Source organism: Oncorhynchus gorbuscha, linkage group LG05 (assembly GCF_021184085.1).
Source record: "Oncorhynchus gorbuscha isolate QuinsamMale2020 ecotype Even-year linkage group LG05, OgorEven_v1.0, whole genome shotgun sequence".
NCBI classification, from domain to species: Eukaryota; Metazoa; Chordata; class Actinopteri; order Salmoniformes; family Salmonidae; genus Oncorhynchus; species Oncorhynchus gorbuscha.
This window is the reverse complement of record NC_060177.1, coordinates 62,982,511-63,003,733: the sequence shown is the minus strand read 5'-3', so window position 1 is coordinate 63,003,733 and position 21,223 is coordinate 62,982,511. Positions and strand designations below refer to the sequence as shown.

At 42.8% G+C, this 21,223-nt stretch overlaps 1 protein-coding gene across 1 annotated transcript in view; it reads left to right on the top strand.

Moving 5' to 3' along the window:
• LOC124036268 (leucine-rich repeat transmembrane neuronal protein 4-like) overlaps positions 1-21,223 on the top strand; it is a 34,993-nt gene that overhangs the window by 936 nt on the left and 12,834 nt on the right. The window contains exon 2 of the mRNA XM_046350597.1: positions 1,069-2,662. Within this exon, the coding sequence (XP_046206553.1) occupies positions 1,069-2,618 (1,550 nt within the window). The 3' untranslated portion in view covers positions 2,619-2,662. The remainder of the gene's footprint in view (positions 1-1,068; positions 2,663-21,223) is intronic.

Genomic DNA, 21,223 nt, shown 5'->3' with positions numbered 1-21,223 from the left:
TAGGAGGGCAAGCTATGGTCAGTAGTCATAATACAGCTTTGATATATATATAAATAGTCTTCACTTTGATCAACAGGTTTCCTATGTTTTTGGTCTCATCAGTGTTCAATCTGCCTTCATGGGATGCCGTTTTGACACTGTTCTCATTAGCAAAATGTAATGCATTACATAGAGACCGAAATTAATAAAGAAGTCAAAGGAATCAGGGGCTGATTTGAATAGCTTTGATTCTGTTTAATTACTAACCAGAAACGTTGCCTCCTCTTTAGTCTTCTTCTGTCTCAGTTTGTTATTTGCATTTATACACAACTGAGCTGTCCTATTGTCCCATGATATAGTATTACATAAAACGTCCAATTACTTAAATGAAAGTATTATGGTATGTGAGACTGAAGGTCACCACTTTTACAACAGGTTTTATGTCCCAATAAATTTGTGGCTTGAGGCTTGGCTAATAGATTCTTTGAAATTACAGATTCCCATCAATTATCTTTGAATTTACAGATATTCCTGCTTGGCCATTGTCTTAATCATAATAGTTTATTGAAAATAATTATAGAGCATGATTCCTTTATAGTTGCTATCCCTCTTGAACTACTCACCTTTCATTTTACCTCACATTACTCTCAATATCACCCACAGGAATTCAATGTTGATGGATGTCATTTCTAATTCATGTTAAAAAAAGCACACTCGCAGCTGATCTCTTGCAGCATGCAGCTCTTGCATTTAGGTTAGATGTTTTTACCATACACCTCAGTGTGTGTCAAAACATCTGGGATGACACTGATTTATCTTATGTGCTAGTTTGAATGTTAGTGATTCTCCAAGCAGGAAGGACCACAGCTTGCTGGTCCCCTAAAAAAGTTGAGAAGGCTGGTTTAAGCAAATATTGCTGAACATATATTGTAGATAATATTTCCCCTCCCACTTCATTCACAGTGTCAAAATGTTTATTCTCAGCATGCTCTCATTTTGAATTACATTATGCTTACTGACATAAATGTATGCACTTTTTGAGTGTCCCTATCTCCACCCCCCACCCACCCCCCACCCCCATTTCTGCAGGATCCCTGATGCGAGATAGATGGCTCATGATCCCATTGTTGATGCAGGGCTGGCTGCTAGCGTCTCCAATCAGTGTTCGTGAGCGCCCCTGTCCTCAAAGCTGTAGATGTGATGGGAAAATAGTATACTGTGAATCCAATGCCTTTCGGGACGTGCCAAACAATGTGTCTGTGGGATGCCAGGGCCTCTCTTTGCGCTACAACAGCTTAGTGAATCTCAGCGCTAGTCAGTTCTCAGGCCTCAGTCAGCTTGTTTGGCTTTATCTCGACCACAACTACATTAACTCAGTGGACAGCCAAGCCTTTCATGGGGTACGGAGGCTGAAAGAGTTGATCCTCAGCTCTAACAAGATCACACAGCTACAAAACAACACTTTCCATACTGTCCCTAACTTACGCAATCTTGACCTCTCTTACAACAAGCTGCAAGCCCTCCAGCCCAGTCAATTTCTGGGCTTGCGGAAGTTGCTTAGTCTCCACTTGCGGTCCAATTCTCTGAAAACTGTCCCAATGCGGGTTTTTCAGGATTTGCGGAATTTGGAGTTTCTCGATCTTGGCTATAATCGATTGCGAAGCCTCACTCGAAATGCCTTTGCTGGGCTTCTTAAGCTGATCGAACTTCATTTGGAACACAACCAGTTCTCCAAGATCAACTTCTCTCACTTTCCCCGCCTCACCAACCTGCGGGCACTCTATTTGCAATGGAACCGAATTAAGTCAATAAGTCAGGGTCTAACCTGGACATGGACGTCCTTGCAAAAGCTGGACCTTTCTGGAAACGAACTGCAAATAGTGGATTCCAGTACGTATCAATGTCTCCCCAACCTACAGACCCTGAACTTGGACTCCAACAAGCTTAGCAACATGTCCCAGGAGACAGTGGATGCCTGGATCTCACTGACCACCATCAGCCTAGCTGGTAATGTGTGGTACTGTAGCCCCAGCATCTGCCCCTTAGTGGCCTGGCTGAGAAACTTTAAGGGGAACAAGGAGACCACTATGATTTGTGCCGGGCCTAAGGAGGCCCAGGGAGAAAAAGTGATCGATGCAGTAGAAACATTTAGTATCTGTAAGGTCACTCCCACCACCCCTTTTGTCTCAACCACAGCCTCCCTCAACACCCCATCTCAGTCTGAGCTCCTGCCCCTTCCCACTTTGTCCAGGGTTGATGAGGAGTTGACCCGCAGTGGTACGGCCATCCCCTCCCCTTCTGGGGCTTCCCCTACCACCCCAGAGCAGAATTTTGAGTTTGTATCCTTCCATAAGATTATTGCTGGCTGTGTGGCACTTTTCCTGTCGGTGACTATAATTCTCCTGGTTATTTATGTGTCCTGGAAGCGCTATCCCAGCAGCATTAAGCAACTCCAGCAGCGCTCCATGGTCAAAATGCAGCAGAAAAAGGTGCAGGAAACAGAACGCACCCTCAGCTTGCCTCTGCAAGAGTATTATGTGGACTACAAACCTGCAAACTCTGAAACTATGGAGGTGCTCGTTAATGGGACTGGACCCTACACATACACAATCTCAGGATCCAGAGAATGTGAGGTATGATGCGTCACCCTCCTAAAATCCATTTCCACTGCGAGGCACGAGAGGTAAATTTCTCAGTGATTTTGGGGATAAAAAAATGTTCAATTTTTTTAATCCTCTTTCTGTGTTTGTTTGTTGGATAGGAAATATGAGTCAGTGCATGGTGACTTGAGTCTGCATGCCAGGGTGGTTCAGATAAACCCAGGTCATTTAAAGTACAGTTTTACCTCTCTGTTAAGAAAATAAGCATCATGAATTGATTGAGAGTTAGAGAGTGAAGCTCAAGTTCAAGTTTTCTTGCACTCCCATTTGAATTCTTGTCTTACAGTGCACTATAGGCAAAATAGAATGACTTCATCAAAAAAGTGAGACGTGCCAGATCAAGTCACTATGCAGTGATTATTTTCCTATCATGTGTGTATTTGCTACCTTGCCAACGGCTTTGTTTGTGGTAAATACTTGATTCACTTGATTGGTGACTCCATTGTTTGTTTTTATACATTGCATTCAAAGAATGTTGGTATTCTCCCACTGTGCTTTTCTAATTTGTATGTGATAGTGTGAACTGATAGTGTGAACTGATAGTGTGAACTGATAGTGTGAACTGATAGTGTGAACTGATAGTGTGAACTGATAGTGTGAACTGATAGTGTGAACTGATAGTGTGAACTGATAGTGTGAACTGATAGTGTGAACTGAATGTCACTATTGTCTTATTTGGACTCTCTCTCTCTTACTTTCTTGATAGTGATAAATCGATTAATGGACTTAAAATGTAATGAGAAATAGACAGAGGCTATATCTTTAACACCTCTCGGGTGTAATGGCTGGGGCATTACATGAAAATAAAACTCAGTTTAAGGTATTGCATTATCAAGTACATAAGATCCTCAGTGCAAAACAGTCTGTTTCTTTTAAGATAAGTTCTATCTACATTGCCATCTCAAACCTGGCCCTGTCTCTCTCCCTTGGTCTCTCGCTATGCCTGTCACTAGATGTTTCTGGTTCTAGACAAAGAGGAGCAAAGCCAGGCCGTAAGCCATCACTGAGGCCCTTGATGTTGCAAGATGGCAGTCAGGCTGTTTTCTTACAGTAAGATGGACCTTGATTTTATTACAGTAAATTGGAAGTCTTCATTGGAGATCTGAGACTAAGCAAGAGGCCGTCAGTGTGCGTTGTATCCAATGTGTAGTGAGCTACACTGAGTGATTTAGAACTGAGTCATAGAGGAATGTATACTGTAGAGGTAGAGGGGGAGGGGAGGGAAGGTTAGTGAGGAGATGTAAAGTGGAAAGAAGGTTCATGGACTTCAAATGTATTCCCAATACTACTTCTACCCTTCAACATATTACCACTATTGTAGCCAAACATCTGTATTTCCTATGATGTCTCTCAAAGCCTCATTTGATAAAAGAGTCATCAGATTTATTGTCATCAGTTCATTGATTTATTAAATTGCACCAGCAGATTATTTTTTTTCTGACATAGGGAGCCCCAGCAAATCACTTACTGTGAAGCCTTACAAATTGAGCATAGCAATAATGTAAACTATGTGATATTATGTCCCTCTGGCCCCCTGAATTACAAGGCATCTAATCAGATTAACCCAGTCTATTTTGCTCATGTGCCTTTACAACGACAGTATTACAGTATACCGTGCAATAATACTTATCAAAACTAAAGCCATGGCATACATATTTGGACTACTGAAGATGGAAATGCATGCTGCAAAGTTGCTTTTCTTTTTACATAACCATTTGTCGGGACCACAGCTACACTCTTAGAAAAAAAGGTGATATATCTAGAACCTAAAAGGGTTCTTCGGCTGACCCCATAGGATAACCTTTTGAAGAACCCTTTTTGGTTCCAGGTAGAACCCTTTTGGTTCCAACTAGATCCATTTTGGGTTCCACATAGAACCCTTTCCACAGAGGGTTCTACATGGAACCCAAAATGATTCTACCTGGAACCAAAAACAGTTCTCCTGTGGAGACAGCTGAAGAACCCCTTTTTCTAAGAGTGTAGACGCTAAGGGATTGAGAGAGGAAGTCGGACAGAAGACTAAATCATTTGCCCATTCTTAATTAGGCACTTTTACCATTGCCCTTTATTTCTCTGATGCCATGTATCAGTCCTTTCCTGTCCTGCTGCTTGTTGGCTTTTAACAGACTGGTAGATTGTTATCAACAGGGCATGCGTTGCCCAGGGATTGCCACTTGAGTCTGCACCTTTCCCTATGACTCCCTCTGATTCTGTTTCACTACAGCAGTAATCAGTCTGGTAATTAAAAGGCTAGCAGTGCCCCACCACTTTTGATTTAGTTTAATAAAAAAAATATTGATGCGAAAGCATAAAAAATGTGACTGTTACTGGGTTAGCCATAGCTAGATGGTTAGCTAGCAAAGGATAAGAACGTTGCCGGTGAGCATTGCAATGGAACATAAAAGAACGAACGACTGATATTCCGTAAATATCAAACTAATTGAACTCTAGCAACCAGAAGATGAGAAAGTATGATTTCCTTTATAAAAAAATAAATATAAAGGAAAGAAGTATTTCTACTGGTAAATGTGGCCCCTCGTGATGAGCGCACATTTTTTTTGTGGCCCCCACCCCAATCAAAGTGGCCCATCCCTGGCCTAAATGATGCAAACCTGCATAAAGCAAGCTCAATCCTGTGAGTTCTTTTGCCCAATCGTAGTTCTTGTCTCTGTGTCTGTGTATAGAAAACCCACCTGTTCGTATAATTACTAGATTACTGCAGTTTGACAGGGTTTTCATCCTCCCCAGGGCCAGGAGTATTTCCAGGAGTTTTTTAAAACCATATGACCTAATTAGAAAAACTCTGGCCCTATCCTAGCCCATATATAACTTTTTTACAACTGATTAATCACTGTCATACCCTACTGGAACCAGAGTAGGGCTGCTGCGGTGTCCGTGTTACCGCCACACCCGCAGTCATAAGTCATGACTGCAGTGAAGTCTGGTCATGCTTTGGTAGTACTAAAATCACTAATGATAGTCAGGTCACTAATGGCCTGGTACTCACTAAAGGCCTGGTACATGCTTTGGTAGTACCCAAATCACTAATGATAGTCAGGTCACTAATGGCCTGGTACTCAGGGCTCTATTGTCCCTCCATCAGGTTCTAATGGCCTGGTACTCAGGGCTCTATTGTCCCTCTATCAGGTCCTAATGGCCTGGTACTCAGGGCTCTATTTTCCCTCCATCAGGTCCTAATGGCCTGGTACTCAGGGCTATATATTTTCCTACATCAGGTCCTCATGATCTGCTACTCATGGCTCTATTGTCCCATAACCACTCTGACATAAATGCAATAAAAATCACATCAAACACTTATCATCTAAACAGTATTGTGATTTTAAAACGCACCTGACTGTGATGAAGTTCAACTGCATGTTGAAACTGAGTGTAAAACATGGTTGCTGTGGATGTTATTTCAAAGCCTAACACAACGAAATGGACAGCGCTTTCTAAGGTGATGATTAATTCAAAACACTCATTGGCATATTAGATCTTATGCATAGGCTTATGAGACCATGCTTGAAAACCCCACTGAATAAAATAATTGTGCTGTTATACAATACATAGACTACCACATATTACGCATAGCAAAAAAAACATAAAATAAAACTAATTTCAGTTGTCTTTGGTACATAGAAAACCCTATAGCCTATACACCAAAATGTAACACATTTGAGCAATCAGCTTTGAGTGTGGACTGTAATTATTATGCATATTGGATTTAATATATATTTTTAAAATCTTCATTTAACTAGGCAAGTCAGTTAAGAACAAAATCTTATTTGCAATGACAGCCTACCGGGGAACAGCGGGTTAACTGCCTCGTTCAGGGGCAGAATGACAGATGTTTTACCTTGTCAGCTCAGGGATTCGATCCAACAGCCTTTCAGTTACTGGCCCAACGCTCTAACCACTAGGCTATCTGCCACTACCTCAATGGGCTGGTTAGCTTATGCTCCACTCCAAAATATACACTGCTCAAAAAAATAAAGGGAACACTAAAATAACACATCCTAGATCTGAATGAATTAAATATTATTATTAAATACTTTTTTCTTTACATAGTTGAATGTGCTGACAACAAAATCACACAAAAATTATCAATGGAAATCAAATTTATCAACCCATGGAGGTCTGGATTTGGAGTCACACTCAAAATTAAAGTGGAAAACCACACTATAGGCTGATCCAACTTTGATGTAATGTCCTTAAAATAAGTCAAAATGAGGCTTAGTAGTGTGTGTGGCCTCCACGTGCCTGTATGACCTCCCTACAACGCCTGGGCATGCTCCTGATGAGGTGGCGGATGGTCTCCTGAGGGATCTCCTCCCAGACCTGGACTAAAGCATCTGCCAACTCCTGGACAGTCTGTGGTGCAACGTGGCGTTGGTGGATGGAGCGAGACATGATGTCCCAGATGTGCTCAATTGGATTCAGGTCTGGGGAACGGGCGGGCCAGTCCATAGCATCAATGCCTTCCTCTTGCAGGAACTGCTGACACACTCCAGCCACATGAGGTCTAGCATTGTCTTGCATTAGGAGGAACCCAGGGCCAACCGCACCAGCATATGGTCTCACAAGGGGTCTGAGGATCTCATCTTGGTACCTAATGGCAGTCAGGCTACCTCTGGCAAGCACATGGAGGGCTGTGCGGCCCCCCAAAGAAATGCCAACCCACACCATGACTGACCCACCGCCAAACCGGTCATGCTGGAGGATGTTGCAGGCAGCAGAACGTTCTCCACGGCGTCTCCAGACTCTGTCACATGTGCTCAGTGTGAACCTGCTTTCATCTGTGAAGAGCACAGGGCGCCAGTGGCGAATTTGCCAATCTTGGTGTTCTCTGGCAAATGCCAAACGCCCTGCACGGTGTTGGGCTGTAAGCACAACCCCCACCTGTGGACGTCGGGCCCTCATACCACCCTCATAGAGTCTGTTTCTGACCATTTGAGCAGTCACATGCACATTTGTGGCCTGCTGGAGGTCATCTTGCAGGGCTCTGGCAGTGCTCCTCCTGCTCCTCCTTGCACAAAGGCGGAGGTAGCGGTCCTGCTGCTGAGTTGTTGCCTTCCTACGGCCTCCTTCACGTCTCCTGATGTACTGGCCTGTCTCCTGGTAGTGCCTCCATGCTCTGGACACTACGCTGACAGACACAGAATGTTTCTTGCCACAGCTCGCATTGATGTTCCATCCTGGATGAGCTGCACTACCTGAGCCACTTGTGTGGGTTGTAGACTCCGTCTCATGCTACCACTAGAGTGAAAGCACCGCCAGCATTCAAAAGTGACCAAAACATCAGTCAGGAAGCATAGGAACTGAGAAGTGGTCTGTGGTCACCACCTGCAGAACCACTCCTTTATTGGGGGTGTCTTGCTAATTGCCTATAATTTCCACCTGTTGTCTATTCCATTTGCACAACAGCATGTGAAATTTATTGTCAATCAGTGTTGCTTCCTAAGTTTAATTTCACAGAAGTGTGATTGACTTGGAGTTACATCGTGTTGTTTATGTGTTCCCTTTATTCTTTTGAGCAGTGTATTTCCACGAGTCTGGGAGAGAACATATAGCCCTAGATGATGCTGTTGGTTCATGGATTGTGTTGGCCGGCTCACAGTTAGCCTACAATTATAGAAAATGTGTATTTGATTTTGATAGCCTAGTAATAGGGAATTTCTATATTTTCATAATTAATTAGCTACACAGAATATTTCACCATCCATCTCCTCTGTCTCCTTCATTCCTTATTCGAGCGCTCAGACGGGCTCTCTACAGTTATATGTTTCATTGCGAAAAACATGTTGCTATCGATGTTCCTGGAACAGATTTCACTTGGTTTCCCAAATTAAGCACTGGTTAGCTGCAAGCACAGGGTTGGACAGCCCATGACATGCAGAGTTTGGGTTGAATATCATCTGATGCGCAGTGAGAGCATCCTCTTCAAACAGTGGTTGATGCATGGACTGAACTAAGTGTTCTTATATTTATTTTTCAGCTGCTCGTATTAAGCACAGCTCCACTTTAAAAGCAAAGTAGCCTACAGGGCATCATTGAAAAACAGACCGGCGGGAAAGCTTGTAACCTCCATTTGCTATTCGAGTGCATACGGATGACATGTCTTTTTTACCCTGTCCCTGTTTGATAACGGGCCATTCTAAATTTAAACTCATTTGACATATTAGTAAAGACAGATTAAATTGGGAAAATATGATCACGTAATGAGAGAACAGCTGTGCAGTCTGAGGCAATGATCAGAGCTCAAGTTTGTTTTGCGACATTCTCAAATCATCAATAGCCTATAGTCGCACCATGCAGCCCATATATGGTTTGATTTCTAAGACATTCTAAGGTTTGTATCATTCACAACTAAAGTTGCTAAAATAACTCTAAATCTAGCATATATAGGACCTGTTTCAAATGATCACTTTACACTCAACATAGCCACTTCATATGCACACTCACTCTGGAATGGAAATTATTATTATTATTATTTTTTATTCAGCTAAGTTCAATTATATTATTTTCACTATAAAATCATATAATATCAAATACTGGCACCACCTTATAAGCATATCTTGTCTGATAAATGAACAAGCCTACAACCTATGGCATGGAGCATAGCCAGATAACATGCAGTAGGCCAATTCATCTTCTCTTCGGAATGATTTTCTTCTTCATATCATAATGTGTCTTTAGACCTGACTAAAATAAATGATAGATTTATTGTGATGGTGTATAGTAAACTGATTTCTTAGACTTTTCTAAATGTAGATGTTCCAAAGGCACACATCAGCGGCTTATAGGTGGAGATGCTAAACTTGTTTATGTTCATTAGCGGTCATATTCCTTGAGATCGGCAGTCTTTTGAATGACAATAACCGGCTGACAAAATGTCATGACTGCCACAGCCCTAGTCTAGAGTTTTACCTGGTTAGATTACCAGAGAATTCTATTTGCCCCACCACTCTGGGACCTCTGGTGCCACCTCTGGAATGTTAAAAGTAATGTCATCCATTATTAAGTGCACAGGTGCAGAATAGCTTCTAGTCTGGAGGACGTCCTCACTATCTAGCTTTCATATGAGAATGTGGTATGGGAACACTAAATGGAGGACTTAGTTAGGGGCTCTGCTGGCTAGAATAACGAATAGCCCTGCAGATGAAAAGAGCAGAGGGTTTTCCTCATCTCTGTTATCCCTTGTCCTCTCTCCTCAAGGGGCAGCCAGAGCGGCTGGAAATGTAATAGGATATCTTATATGCCAAACATCACTATGCAGAGTGAGTATAAACACAGGAGATATGTCCTATTAATATGAGACAATTAAGATTTTAATGACATGTTGGGCACATTCCATTTCCAGGTGGAAACATTTCAAGTCCCAATAGCCCTACTGTCTTGTCTCCACATTCTACTTTTGCCCTCCCTCTGACTTTGTAATGTAAACGCTGGCAGTTCATGTTTTCAAGATGCTATCTCAAGGATTGGGGAGTAATTCAGTACGGAGGGAGATTTCATGACAGAGAAAACCCCAGAATTTCTCTGTCCTCTTTGGCCCCGCTGGTCTTATTCTGTCTCAAGTATCACTTTGAAATCAATGAAAGTGTTTCTGTATTGTAGACGTTGATTCGATTTAAAGAAATGTGGTTAGAGTATGGCTGAATCAGACACAGGTAGACAGCATCCTCCGAATACTCCTCAACGGTACTCAATTACTAGTGCATGATACCATTATTCAGATGAATATTTTAATCTGAATGGAGGTGTCATGACCCAGTCCTAGATACTGATCACTTGTCTTGGAAGGAAATCTATTTGACTGATAATGATGGACCCATTGTTCATTTAACCAGGCAAGTCAGTTAAGAACAAATTATAATTTACAATGACAGCCTACCTGGGAACAGTGGGGTTAACTGCCTTGTTCAGGGGCAGAATGACAGATTTGTACCTTGTCCGCTCGAGGATTCAATCCAGCAACCTTTTGCGACCGCTCTAACCACTAGGCTACCTGCCGTTTACAGGTGCGCGTTGTTGTCTAGCATTTTTACCTCATTTAACCTCACAGTCACAGCTTTTTACAGCTTATAGTACATCAATATACATCCATTTTGGCAATGGAAAATGTTATATTTCCAACTCTTTTTGTAAGGAAGAATCAGAATCAGATCCAGAACTTTAATTATGGGTACCAGTAAACCTGTTGTCACTCATTTTCATTATAATTGACTTTGATAAGGTTTTGTACATCAGTGGTCCTGACATCTTCAGCTTTTTGTGGAGCTCAGGGACATCATGTGACTTTATTGCTCTTCTGCGCTCCATCCATGTCGTTGTCATGTGCTCCATTTAGTTTTGTTGTGACATTACATTTTGTCACATCAGATCTTTTCACATCAGATATTATTCAGAGCTGATTGGTCAGAAGACATATTAGTGAATAAAAGATCAGAACTGGACTGCCTGTCCTCCAGCCACTGTGAGAATGAATGGGGGTGGATAGGGAGGAAAGGGAGAGAGATCAATATTGCATCTTCTGTAAAACATTCTCCGCACAAATAAATCAGCGGGTGAGATTATCCTTGGAGCAGAGAACAGATGCATTTAATCAATTGGAGATCGGAATTTTGTATCGATCTCTCTCCGTATGCATGTTGGACATTATTGAACTGCCCTGTTTCTGGCAATTCTTCTGGATCTCAGTCAATCCCTATCTCTTTCTGGGGGATTGAAGATCAGCATCCAGGAAGTATGGAGGGCATGGTTAGCAAGAGACTGGTAGACTATCCAATGAGAGTTAACATAAGAGTTAAGGAAGAAGTTAAGTTGTTCAAATAAATACATTTGCACCCAAATAAACAGACATAATGAAATACAGTGTGACCATCTGTGTACTAATGATCAAGAATGAGATGAGTGAGAGACAAGCTGGTTTGTGTATGTGTGCGTGCATGTGTGCATTAGCGCGTGTGTGAAATTGAGTCATCTTGACATTGAGTCTGGTTTCATTCACAGTTGATGGTCAATTCTTGAACATAAATTGTTTTGATATTCGTAAAAACTATTTGATTGAAATGTATTGTTGCAGATTGGCAGAGTGTGCCACCACAGAGACGTAATGGGGCCCTGTGAGAGCCAAGGCTAAAAGGCTAATTGGTCGTTCTCCAATGATTGATGTCAAGGTTGTCTGGACATGCCAAATTAGTAGTGCCCACGGCGAGAGGTTGGGTAATGGCTCATGAGACAGGGTGTAGCCTTGAAGCTTACACAGAATTGCTTTGGGAGAAGCGAGACACAAGATGTCACTCAAAATGTTGTCAGATACCATGAGGCTGATTCATGGAGGGACTTTTGACTTTTTGGGTATGCTGCCCTCGTAGGTTCAATTGATTTCATCACACTCAGACAGGTGCTCATGGCAACCTCATTCTCTGTTCTTTTGATCAAAACAAACTGAAGTGGGAGAGGTGAGGTTGTCTACAGTTGAATTAAACCATCTAAACTTAAGTTGATAAAGCACAAGTTCTCACAGAATGTTGTAGGCCTGTTCTGTTATTACATAATTATGAGTATGCATTACTGAATACACATCAGCTAGCACCCATTATATACCCAATACAGAATTCTGAGCTACTAAATCTGAAGCCTACAGTACATAGTATGAAGGAAAGATTGGAAGCTAAATATTGGAGTTAGTGTCAAGATTTAATGGCTGGCCTAGACAATGGCACCTAATGAAACCAGCTGACTGAGTTGAGACAAACCTTAAAATTGACCACCTGCCTGGGTACGACTGTAACTTCCTCAGGAGAGACTAAGTTATAGCTCCCTCCCTCCCTCCCTCCCTCCCTCCCTCCCTCCCTCCCTCCTCCCTCCCTCCCTCCCTCCCCCTCCCCCTCCCCCTCCCCCTCCCTCCCTCCCTCCCTCGCTCCTCTCCTCCCTCCCCCTCCCTCCCTCCCTCCTCTCTCTCTCTCTCTCTCTCTCTCTCTCTCTCTCTCTCTCTCTCTCTCTCTCTCTCTTTAACCTTCCTCCCTCTCTTGCTCTCGCTCTCCTTGTGAATCAGCAGACAGGACCCAGAGTGCAGATCTACAAACGGGGGCTGGTAGCTGGCTCTGGGGAGATGTTAAGTTCATGGCTTACACCGTGGCTCATAAATACTATGTGTGAGACAAGCAGCGTGTTCAAATTGGATGAAAGCTGAACAAACATTGTGCTTTTTGATATCCGATTGTGTTTCAGAGAGCCCGACATAAAAGGGTAAGAAAGGTGTCCTGATGCTAAATTAGGTTTTTCTTGTTTTTGTACTTGCACTTCAAAATGTGCACTTGCACTGATATTTGATACTTGGACCCCCATGTCACTGTTGCTCTCAAACAAGACTGCAAGGAATACAAACCAGCAATGTGTTGTTTAGGAATCTTTTAGTTGTTTGGGCTCAATTTCATTCGCTTGAATTTACTTGTATTGCATTGGCATGGTTATTTTGATGACATTGTAAATTTGTCCTCAACGGGGGTCTGATTTTTCACAGAGGTCGTCTCATCACTGTCTCAGCCACAATGAGGAAAAAGTTCACCAGGCTGGCAGAGATGTTCCGTGGGCAAGAAGTTCAATTACTTCATTTGTCATGCAGCAATAAATGACAAATTAAGTGTCTGGCACCGGCTACTGCTTGGGGATGGCTGCATCAGAATACTAATGTGTGTGTGTGTGTGTGTGTGTGGGGGGGGTTCACTTGGGGTGGGGGGTCGCTTAGCTATGATGAAATGGATCTTCAGTCCTTATCACATGTTCAATTGTAGTGTTCTCTTCAATAGACCCATTCAAATCCTTTATGCCTCGCTAGAGTATGTACACAACACTAACAACCAGTAACTATGCCAGTCAGGGATAGGTCTTCCTAACCTTTTTGAAATGTCAGTATAATGTTGTGATATTTCTCTGTCTATATAGACTAGGATAATGATGGGGGCTTCTGTGTGTGTGGGTGTGATAGAGAAAATGTTGATTTGAGGAGAGGAGATTAATGGTCAATCCCTAATCTGCTTGTGTTATTTATTTCTGAAAGCCCTGTTGGATAATCAAACTGTGGCAAAAATGGATCCATTCAACCTTGTAATCAATTACATTTAGTGCCCCCAATCCTGCATGGCTGAAAGAACAGCTGTAGAGCCGTGTTTCATCCAAACGCCAGTCAGCAGCCTGAGCCTCACAAGTACTGACACACCATAATACACAGGTCCTGAATCAGCATGTTCAAAGGGATCTCTTTGAAGATGATTGCCAGGTTCTAGCTATAAAGCCGATCTGTTCCCTTCTCTTCTCTATTACTCTCCTCCCTTTGTCATCTGATTTACTGGTAGCTTTTACTATGTTATGTCTATGAGACCAGGCTAAGGGGAAAGGCCCACATCTTCACATCAGATTTGTATAATGGCAAGCCTGTGGGGATAGATTCAGTTATATGAGAGATCAGCAGTGCACCAACACTGTGTGATGAGCTGTGTGATGATCTATCTACCTGTTGACAACCTGCTGGCTGTGCCTTCATCTAGCATAGTATTCGTGCCAGAATACTGATTTGTCAGATGTTTGAAGCAACACTGAAACCACAGTTCTTCAAACAGACAAAAATGTCAAAACCTTGTTCTGTTTCTGAGAACAGTGTTATTACTGGTTTGAAGCAAGTTATCTGGGTGTTGTCCTTATACTGCTTAAAGTGAGCTTCCACAGTATCCTGGCTGGTAACTAATTTCAACAGCCGTCACTGCTTTTGTAGCCTGTTGTCAGTGGGAGCCTCCTTATATCAGTGTCAGATCATTCTTCTATGGTAACATTTTATCAGGCCAACAGCTGGCTGCCTCATCTCCTGTCTGCTCACAATTTCAGCCACATCAATATTGAAAGAGTGTGCTCAAGTCCAGGGCCTGTCTCATAGCACTTACACAGTTGTTTGGCCTCCTGCTCTTGCTCCAAGAAACAAGCACAAATAAGTTGCCTCAGGATCAACCAAATCTGATCTGACTGAGTGGTTCATTTTCACACGTGGTCTCTGCTGCAAAATATATTCTATATGAAATAACAGAGAAAGAGATGATGACAGAATGAATGAAACCCTACAGTGTGAACCAGTAGCATGTTTTACATAGCAATTTATTGCAGTTTTCTCCTAAATAACTATCATCCTTTCTCAATCTTTTAGGTGAAGCTCAGTTCATCTGTGTCCAGAACCTGAGGACAATTTAAGAGAATGTTAGAAGCCCATCTAACCCTCATCCCCTGTCACACATACAATTTCCTACAGCCTCAGAGTAAGATTTATAGTCCTGTACTGTTATCACCATGGAAACTGAAGTATGGTGAAAGGCCTGGTAGTGTGGAGGAGCTGACAATACATCACAACAAGATGAAAGAGGGATTTCTTCAACACACAAACTTTTCTCCCAACTCTCTGTTGAAATAAAATATTGTATTCTTTGTTCTTTACAGTTATGTTGCTTACAGTTTCTTGTTGTTCTTTTAATATATATACAGTTTTTAAATATAAGTTTAAACAACAAAGCAAAATTAAAACTCAAATAAACAGAAACAACACAAAAACAACACAACCACCCTACCTGATACATACCCCCCATCAACACATAAAAGACATAGTCGCTTCGCATTTCAATACACATACACTGAGTGTACAAAATATTAAGTACAAATCAAAATTATATTTGTCACATACACATGTTAAGCTGATGATATTGAGGGTGTTACGAATACAGGTGAACGCTATGCTCCCTTATTGATGTCACTTGTTATATCCACTTCAATCAGTGTAGATGAAGGGGAGGGGACAGGTTAAAGAAGAACCCTTGAGACTATTGAGACAGGAATTGTGTATTTGTGCCATTCAGGTTTTAAAAAACCATCATGGTTTTAAAACTCACCTCACTGTGATGATCAATTTGAAGAAAGAAGTTCAACAGCAGATTGAAACTGAGTGTAAAACATGGTCTTTGTTGATGTTGTTTAAAAGCCAAACACAACAAAATGGACAGCGCTTTCTAAGGTGATGGTTCATTCAAAACACCCAAACGCATTGTCACGACTCAGGATAAGACCCAGATGCAGACACAGGAGGCGGCTAGTACGATTCGCAGATCATTTATTAAAACATCGGAGGCAGGCAAATGGCAGATCGAGGGCGGGCAGAGGCTTGTAAACCAGTTCAGAGTCAGGCAGGCAGGATCAGGACAAGCAGAAAGGTCAGAACCAGGAAGACTAGAAACAAAAACTTGAGAACAAGAAAAAACGGGAAATGCTGGTATGACCTGACAATACAAGAGGAACTGGTAACAGACAAACAGAAAACACAGATATACAGTGGGGATTTTTTACTGCCGATTTTGCAGGTTTTCCTACTTACAAAGCATGTAGAGGTCTGTAATTTCTATCATGGGTACACTTCAACTGTGAGAGACGGAATCTAAAACAAAAATCCATAAAATCACATTGTATGATTTTTAAGTAATTCATTTGCATTTTATTGCATGACATAAGTATTTGATCACCTACCAACCAGTAAGAATTCCGGCTCTCACAGACCTGTTAGTTTTTCTTTAAGAATCCCTCCTGTTCTCCACTCATTACCTGCATTAACTGCACCTGTTTGAACTCGTTACCTGTATAAAAGACACCTGTCCACACACTCAATAAAACAGACTCCAACCTCTCCACAATGGCCAAGACCAGAGCTGTGTAAGGACATCAGGGATACAATTGTAGACCTGCACAAGGCTGAGATGGGCTACAGGACAATAGGCAAGCAGCTTGGTGAGAAGGCAAAAACTGTTGGCGCAATTATTCGAAAATGGAAGAACTTCAAGATGATGGTCAATCACCCTCGGTCTGGGGCTCCATGCAAGATCTCACCTCGTGGGGCATCAATGATCATGAGGAAGGTGAGGGATCAGCCCAGAACTACACGGCAGGACCTGGTCAATGACCTGAAGAGAGCTGGGACCACAGTCTCAAAGAAAACCATTAGTAACACACTACACTGTCATGGATCAAAATCCTGTAGCGCACGCAAGGTCCCCCTGCTCAAGCCAGCCCATGTCCAGGCCATCTGAAGTTTGACAATGACCATCTGGATGATCCAGAGGAGGAATGGGAGAAGGTCATATGGTCTGATGAGACAAAAATAGAGCTTTTTGGTCTAAACCCCATTCGCCGTGTTTGGAGGAAGAAGATGGATGAGTACAACCCCAAGAACACCATCCCAACCATGAAGCATGGAGCTGGAAACATCATTCTTTGGGGATGCTTTTCTGCAAAGGGGACAGGACGACTGCACCGTATTGAGGGGAGGATGGATGGGGCCATTTATCGTGAGATCTTGGCCAACAACCTCCTTCCCTCAGTAAGAGCATTGAAGATGGGTCGTGGCTGGGTCTTCCAGCATGACAACGACCCGAAACACACAGCCAGGGCAACTAAGGAGTGGCTCCGTAAGAAGCATCTCAAGGTCCTGGAGTGGCCTAGCCATTCTCCAGACCTGAACCCAATAGAAAATCTTTGGAGGGAGCTGAAAGTCCGTATTGCCCAGTGGCAGCCCCAAAACCTGAAGGATCTGGAGAAGGTCTGTATGGAGGAGTGGGCCAAAATCCCTGCTGCAGTGTGTGCAAACCTGGTCAAGAACTACAGGAAACATATGATCTCTGTAATTGCAAACACAGGTTTCTGTACCAAATATTAAGTTCTGATTTTCTGATGTGTCAAATACTGCAAATTAAATTACAAAATGCAAATTAATTACCTAAAAATCATACAATGTGGTTTTCTGAATTTTTGTTTTAGATTCCGTCTCTCACAATTGAAGTGTACCTATGATACACAATTATAGACCTCTACATGCTTTGTAAGTAGGAAAACCTGCAAAATCAGCAGTGTATCAAATACTTGTTCTCCCCACTGTAAATACACAGGGGATAATGGGGGAAAATGGGAGACACCAGGTGGGGGTGGAGACAAGCACAAGACAGGTGAAACAGATTAGGGTATGAAAGTGCATGTTTTGTTTGTTTGGTTTCCCAAATGAAGCACTGAGTAGCTGAAGGAACAGGGTTGGAGAGCTCATGACATGCAGAGTTTAGGATGAATATCACCTGTCGCGCAGCAGGAGCATACTTCTCAAACAGTGGTTGATGTGTGGAGTGAAATAACTATTCTTATCTTTATTTTCTCAGCCACTCATATTGAGTAAGCACAGCTTGGCTATAAAAATGAAGTAGCCTAGCCTAGCCATCATTGAAAAATTGACCTATAGAAAAGCTTGCGGATTCCATTTGCTAATCGAGTGCATATGGACTGACATGTTAAATGAAATCAAATCAAAATGTATTTATATAGCCCTTCGTACATCAGCTGATATCTCAAAGTGCTGTACAGAAACCCAGCCTAAAACCCCAAACAGCAAGCAATGCAGGTGTAGAAGCACGGTGGCTAGGAAAAACTCCCTAGAAAGGCCAAAACCTAGGAAGAAACCTAGAGAGGAACCAGGCTATGTGGGGTGGCCAGTCCTCTTCTGGCTGTGCCGGGTGGAGATTATAACAGAACATGGCCAAGATGTTCAAATGTTCATAAATGACCAGCATGGTCGAATAATAACAAGGCAGAACAGTTGAAACTGGAGCAGCAGCACAGTCAGGTGGACTGGGGTCAGCAAGGAGTCATCATGTCAGGTCGTCCTGGGGCACGGTCCTTGGGCTCAGGTCCTCCGAGAGAGAGAAAGAAAGAGAATTAGAGAGAGCATATGTGGGGTGGCCAGTCCTCTTCTGGCTATGCCGGGTGGAGATTATAACAGAACATGGTCAAGATGTTCAAATGTTCATAAATGACCAGCATGGTCAAATAATAGTAAGGCAGAACAGTTGAAACTGGAGCAGCAGCATGGCCAGGTGAACTGGGGACAGCAAGGAGTCATCATGTCTTTTTTATCTTTCCCCTGTTCCTGCACATTTAATAATGTGCCATTATAAATCTTAACAAATTATACATATTGGTGAAGACAAGATTAAATTGAGAATAGTCTAACAAATTATACATATTGGTGAAGACAAGATTAAATTGAGAATAGTCTGATGGGTAAAAATATGATCACTTAAGAGAACAGCTGTGCAACCTGAGGCAAGGAATAGAGTACAAGCTTTTTTCTCGACTTTCTCAAATCATCAATAGCCTATTAGTCGCATCATGCAGCCCATATACTGTATGTTTTGATATCTAAGAAATTCTAAGGTGTAATGGGATCCTGTGTGTAGCTGGTGTAGAGAGTCAGGCGCAGTACCGCAGAAATGAGCGGCGGGTGAACTCTGTGTAATGGTCCAACGCCGCGTTTCCCTCACTCCCTACGACGTTGGCCCACTCCAGGGCTTTGCCTGAGAGGCGGGAGACGAGGGCGGACACGCTCTCACGTCCCGAAGGAGCCGGGTGGACGGTCGCCAGGTAGAGCTCCAGCTGTAGTAGGAACCCCTGGCATCCGGCAGCCGTCCCATCATACTCCCTCGGGAGCGCGAACCGAATCCCACTGGGACTGGGTGAAGGAGAGGTGGACAGTGGGGTCGGTGGTAGTGGGGCTGGTGGAGGCGCTGGAAATCCTCCTCCTTCTCTCCCAACGATCCATTGTCTGCAGCACGCAATCCATGGTGGTGCCCAGATGTTGCAACATGGTCGCGTGCTGCTGGACGCGCTCCTCTACTGCCACAGTGAGGGTGTCTGCTCCTGCTGACTCCATTGGGTTGGTGAGTGATTCTGTAATGGGGTCCTGTGTGTAGCTGGAGAGTCAGGCGCAGGACAGCAGAAATGAGTAATCAACGTACTTTACTAAAATACAAGGCAAATATACGAGCCCACAATAACGGACTGATCTACAAAGAACAATCACTCACAAACAAACATGGGGAACAGAGGGTTAAATAATAAACAGGTAATAGGTGAGTGAAACCAGGTGTGTAAGACTAAGACAAAACAAATCGAAAATGAAAAGTGGATCGGCGGTGACCGACCGCCGAACACTGCCCGAACAAGGAGAGGGACCGACTTCGGCGGAAGTCGTGACATAAGGTTTGCATCATTCGCAACTTAAGTTGCCAAATAACTCCATATATAACTCCATTAACTACATTTAGTGCATAGGACTTGTTTCAAATGATCACTTTTATATTTAGCATAGCCACTTGTAATGTGCATACAATGATATCACATGTTGTTCTCCACCAATTTCTATTCCCCGAATTGAGCCATGAGTTCTAATTATTTATGCTACAGGTTCCGTACAGTGCCTTGCGAAAGTATTCGGCCCCCTTGAACTTTGCGACCTTTTGCCACATTTCAGGCTTCAAACATAAAGATATGAAACTGTATTTTTTTGTGAAGAATCAACAACAAGTGGGACACAATCATGAAGTGGAACGACATTTATTGGATATTTCAAACTTTTTTAACAAATCAAAAACGGAAAAATTGGGCGTGCAAAATTATTCAGCCCCCTTAAGTTAATACTTTGTAGTGCCACCTTTTGCTGCGATTACAGCTGTAAGTCGCTTGGGGTATGTCTCTATCAGTTTTGCACATCGAGAGACTGAAATTTTTTCCCATTCCTCCTTGCAAAACAGCTTGAGCTCAGTGAGGTTGGATGGAGAGCATTTGTGAACAACAGTTTTCAGTTCTTTCCACAGATTCTCGATTGGATTTAGGTCTGGACTTTGACTTGGCCATTATAACACCTGGAGATGTTTATTTTTGAACCATTCCATTGTAGATTTTGCTTTATGTTTTGGATCATTGTCTTGTTGGAAGACAAATCTCCGTCCCAGTCTCAGGTCTTTTGCAGACTCCATCAGGTTTTCTTCCAGAATGGTCCTGTATTTGGCTCCATCCATCTTCCCATCAATTTTAAGCATCTTCCCTGTCCCTGCTGAAGAAAAACAGGCCCAAACCATGATGCTGCCACCACCATGTTTGACAGTGGGGATGGTGCGTTCAGGGTGATGAGCTGTGTTGCTTTTACGCCAAACATAACGTTTTGCATTGTTGCCAAAAAGTTACATTTTGGTTTCATCTGACCAGAGCAACTTCTTCCACATGTTTAGTGTGTCTCCCAGGTGGCTTGTGGCAAACTTTAAACAACACTTTTAATGGATATCTTTAATCAATAGCTTTCTTCTTGCCACTCTTCCATAAAGGCCAGATTTGTGCAATATACGACTGATTGTTGTCCTATGGACAGAGTCTCCCACCTCAGCTGTAGATCTCTGCAGTTCATCCAGAGTGATCATGGGCCTCTTGGCTGCATCTCTGATCAGTCTTCTCCTTGTATGAGCTGAAAGTTTAGAGGGACGGCCAGGTCTTGGTAGATTTGCAGTGGTCTGATACTCCTTCCATTTCAATATTATCGCTTGCACAGTGCTCCTTGGGATGTTTAAAGCTTGGGAAATCATTTTGTATCCAAATCCGGCTTTAAACTTCTTCACAACAGTATCTCGGACCTGCCTGGTGTGTTCCTTGTTCTTCGTGATGCTCTCTGTGCTTTTAACCGA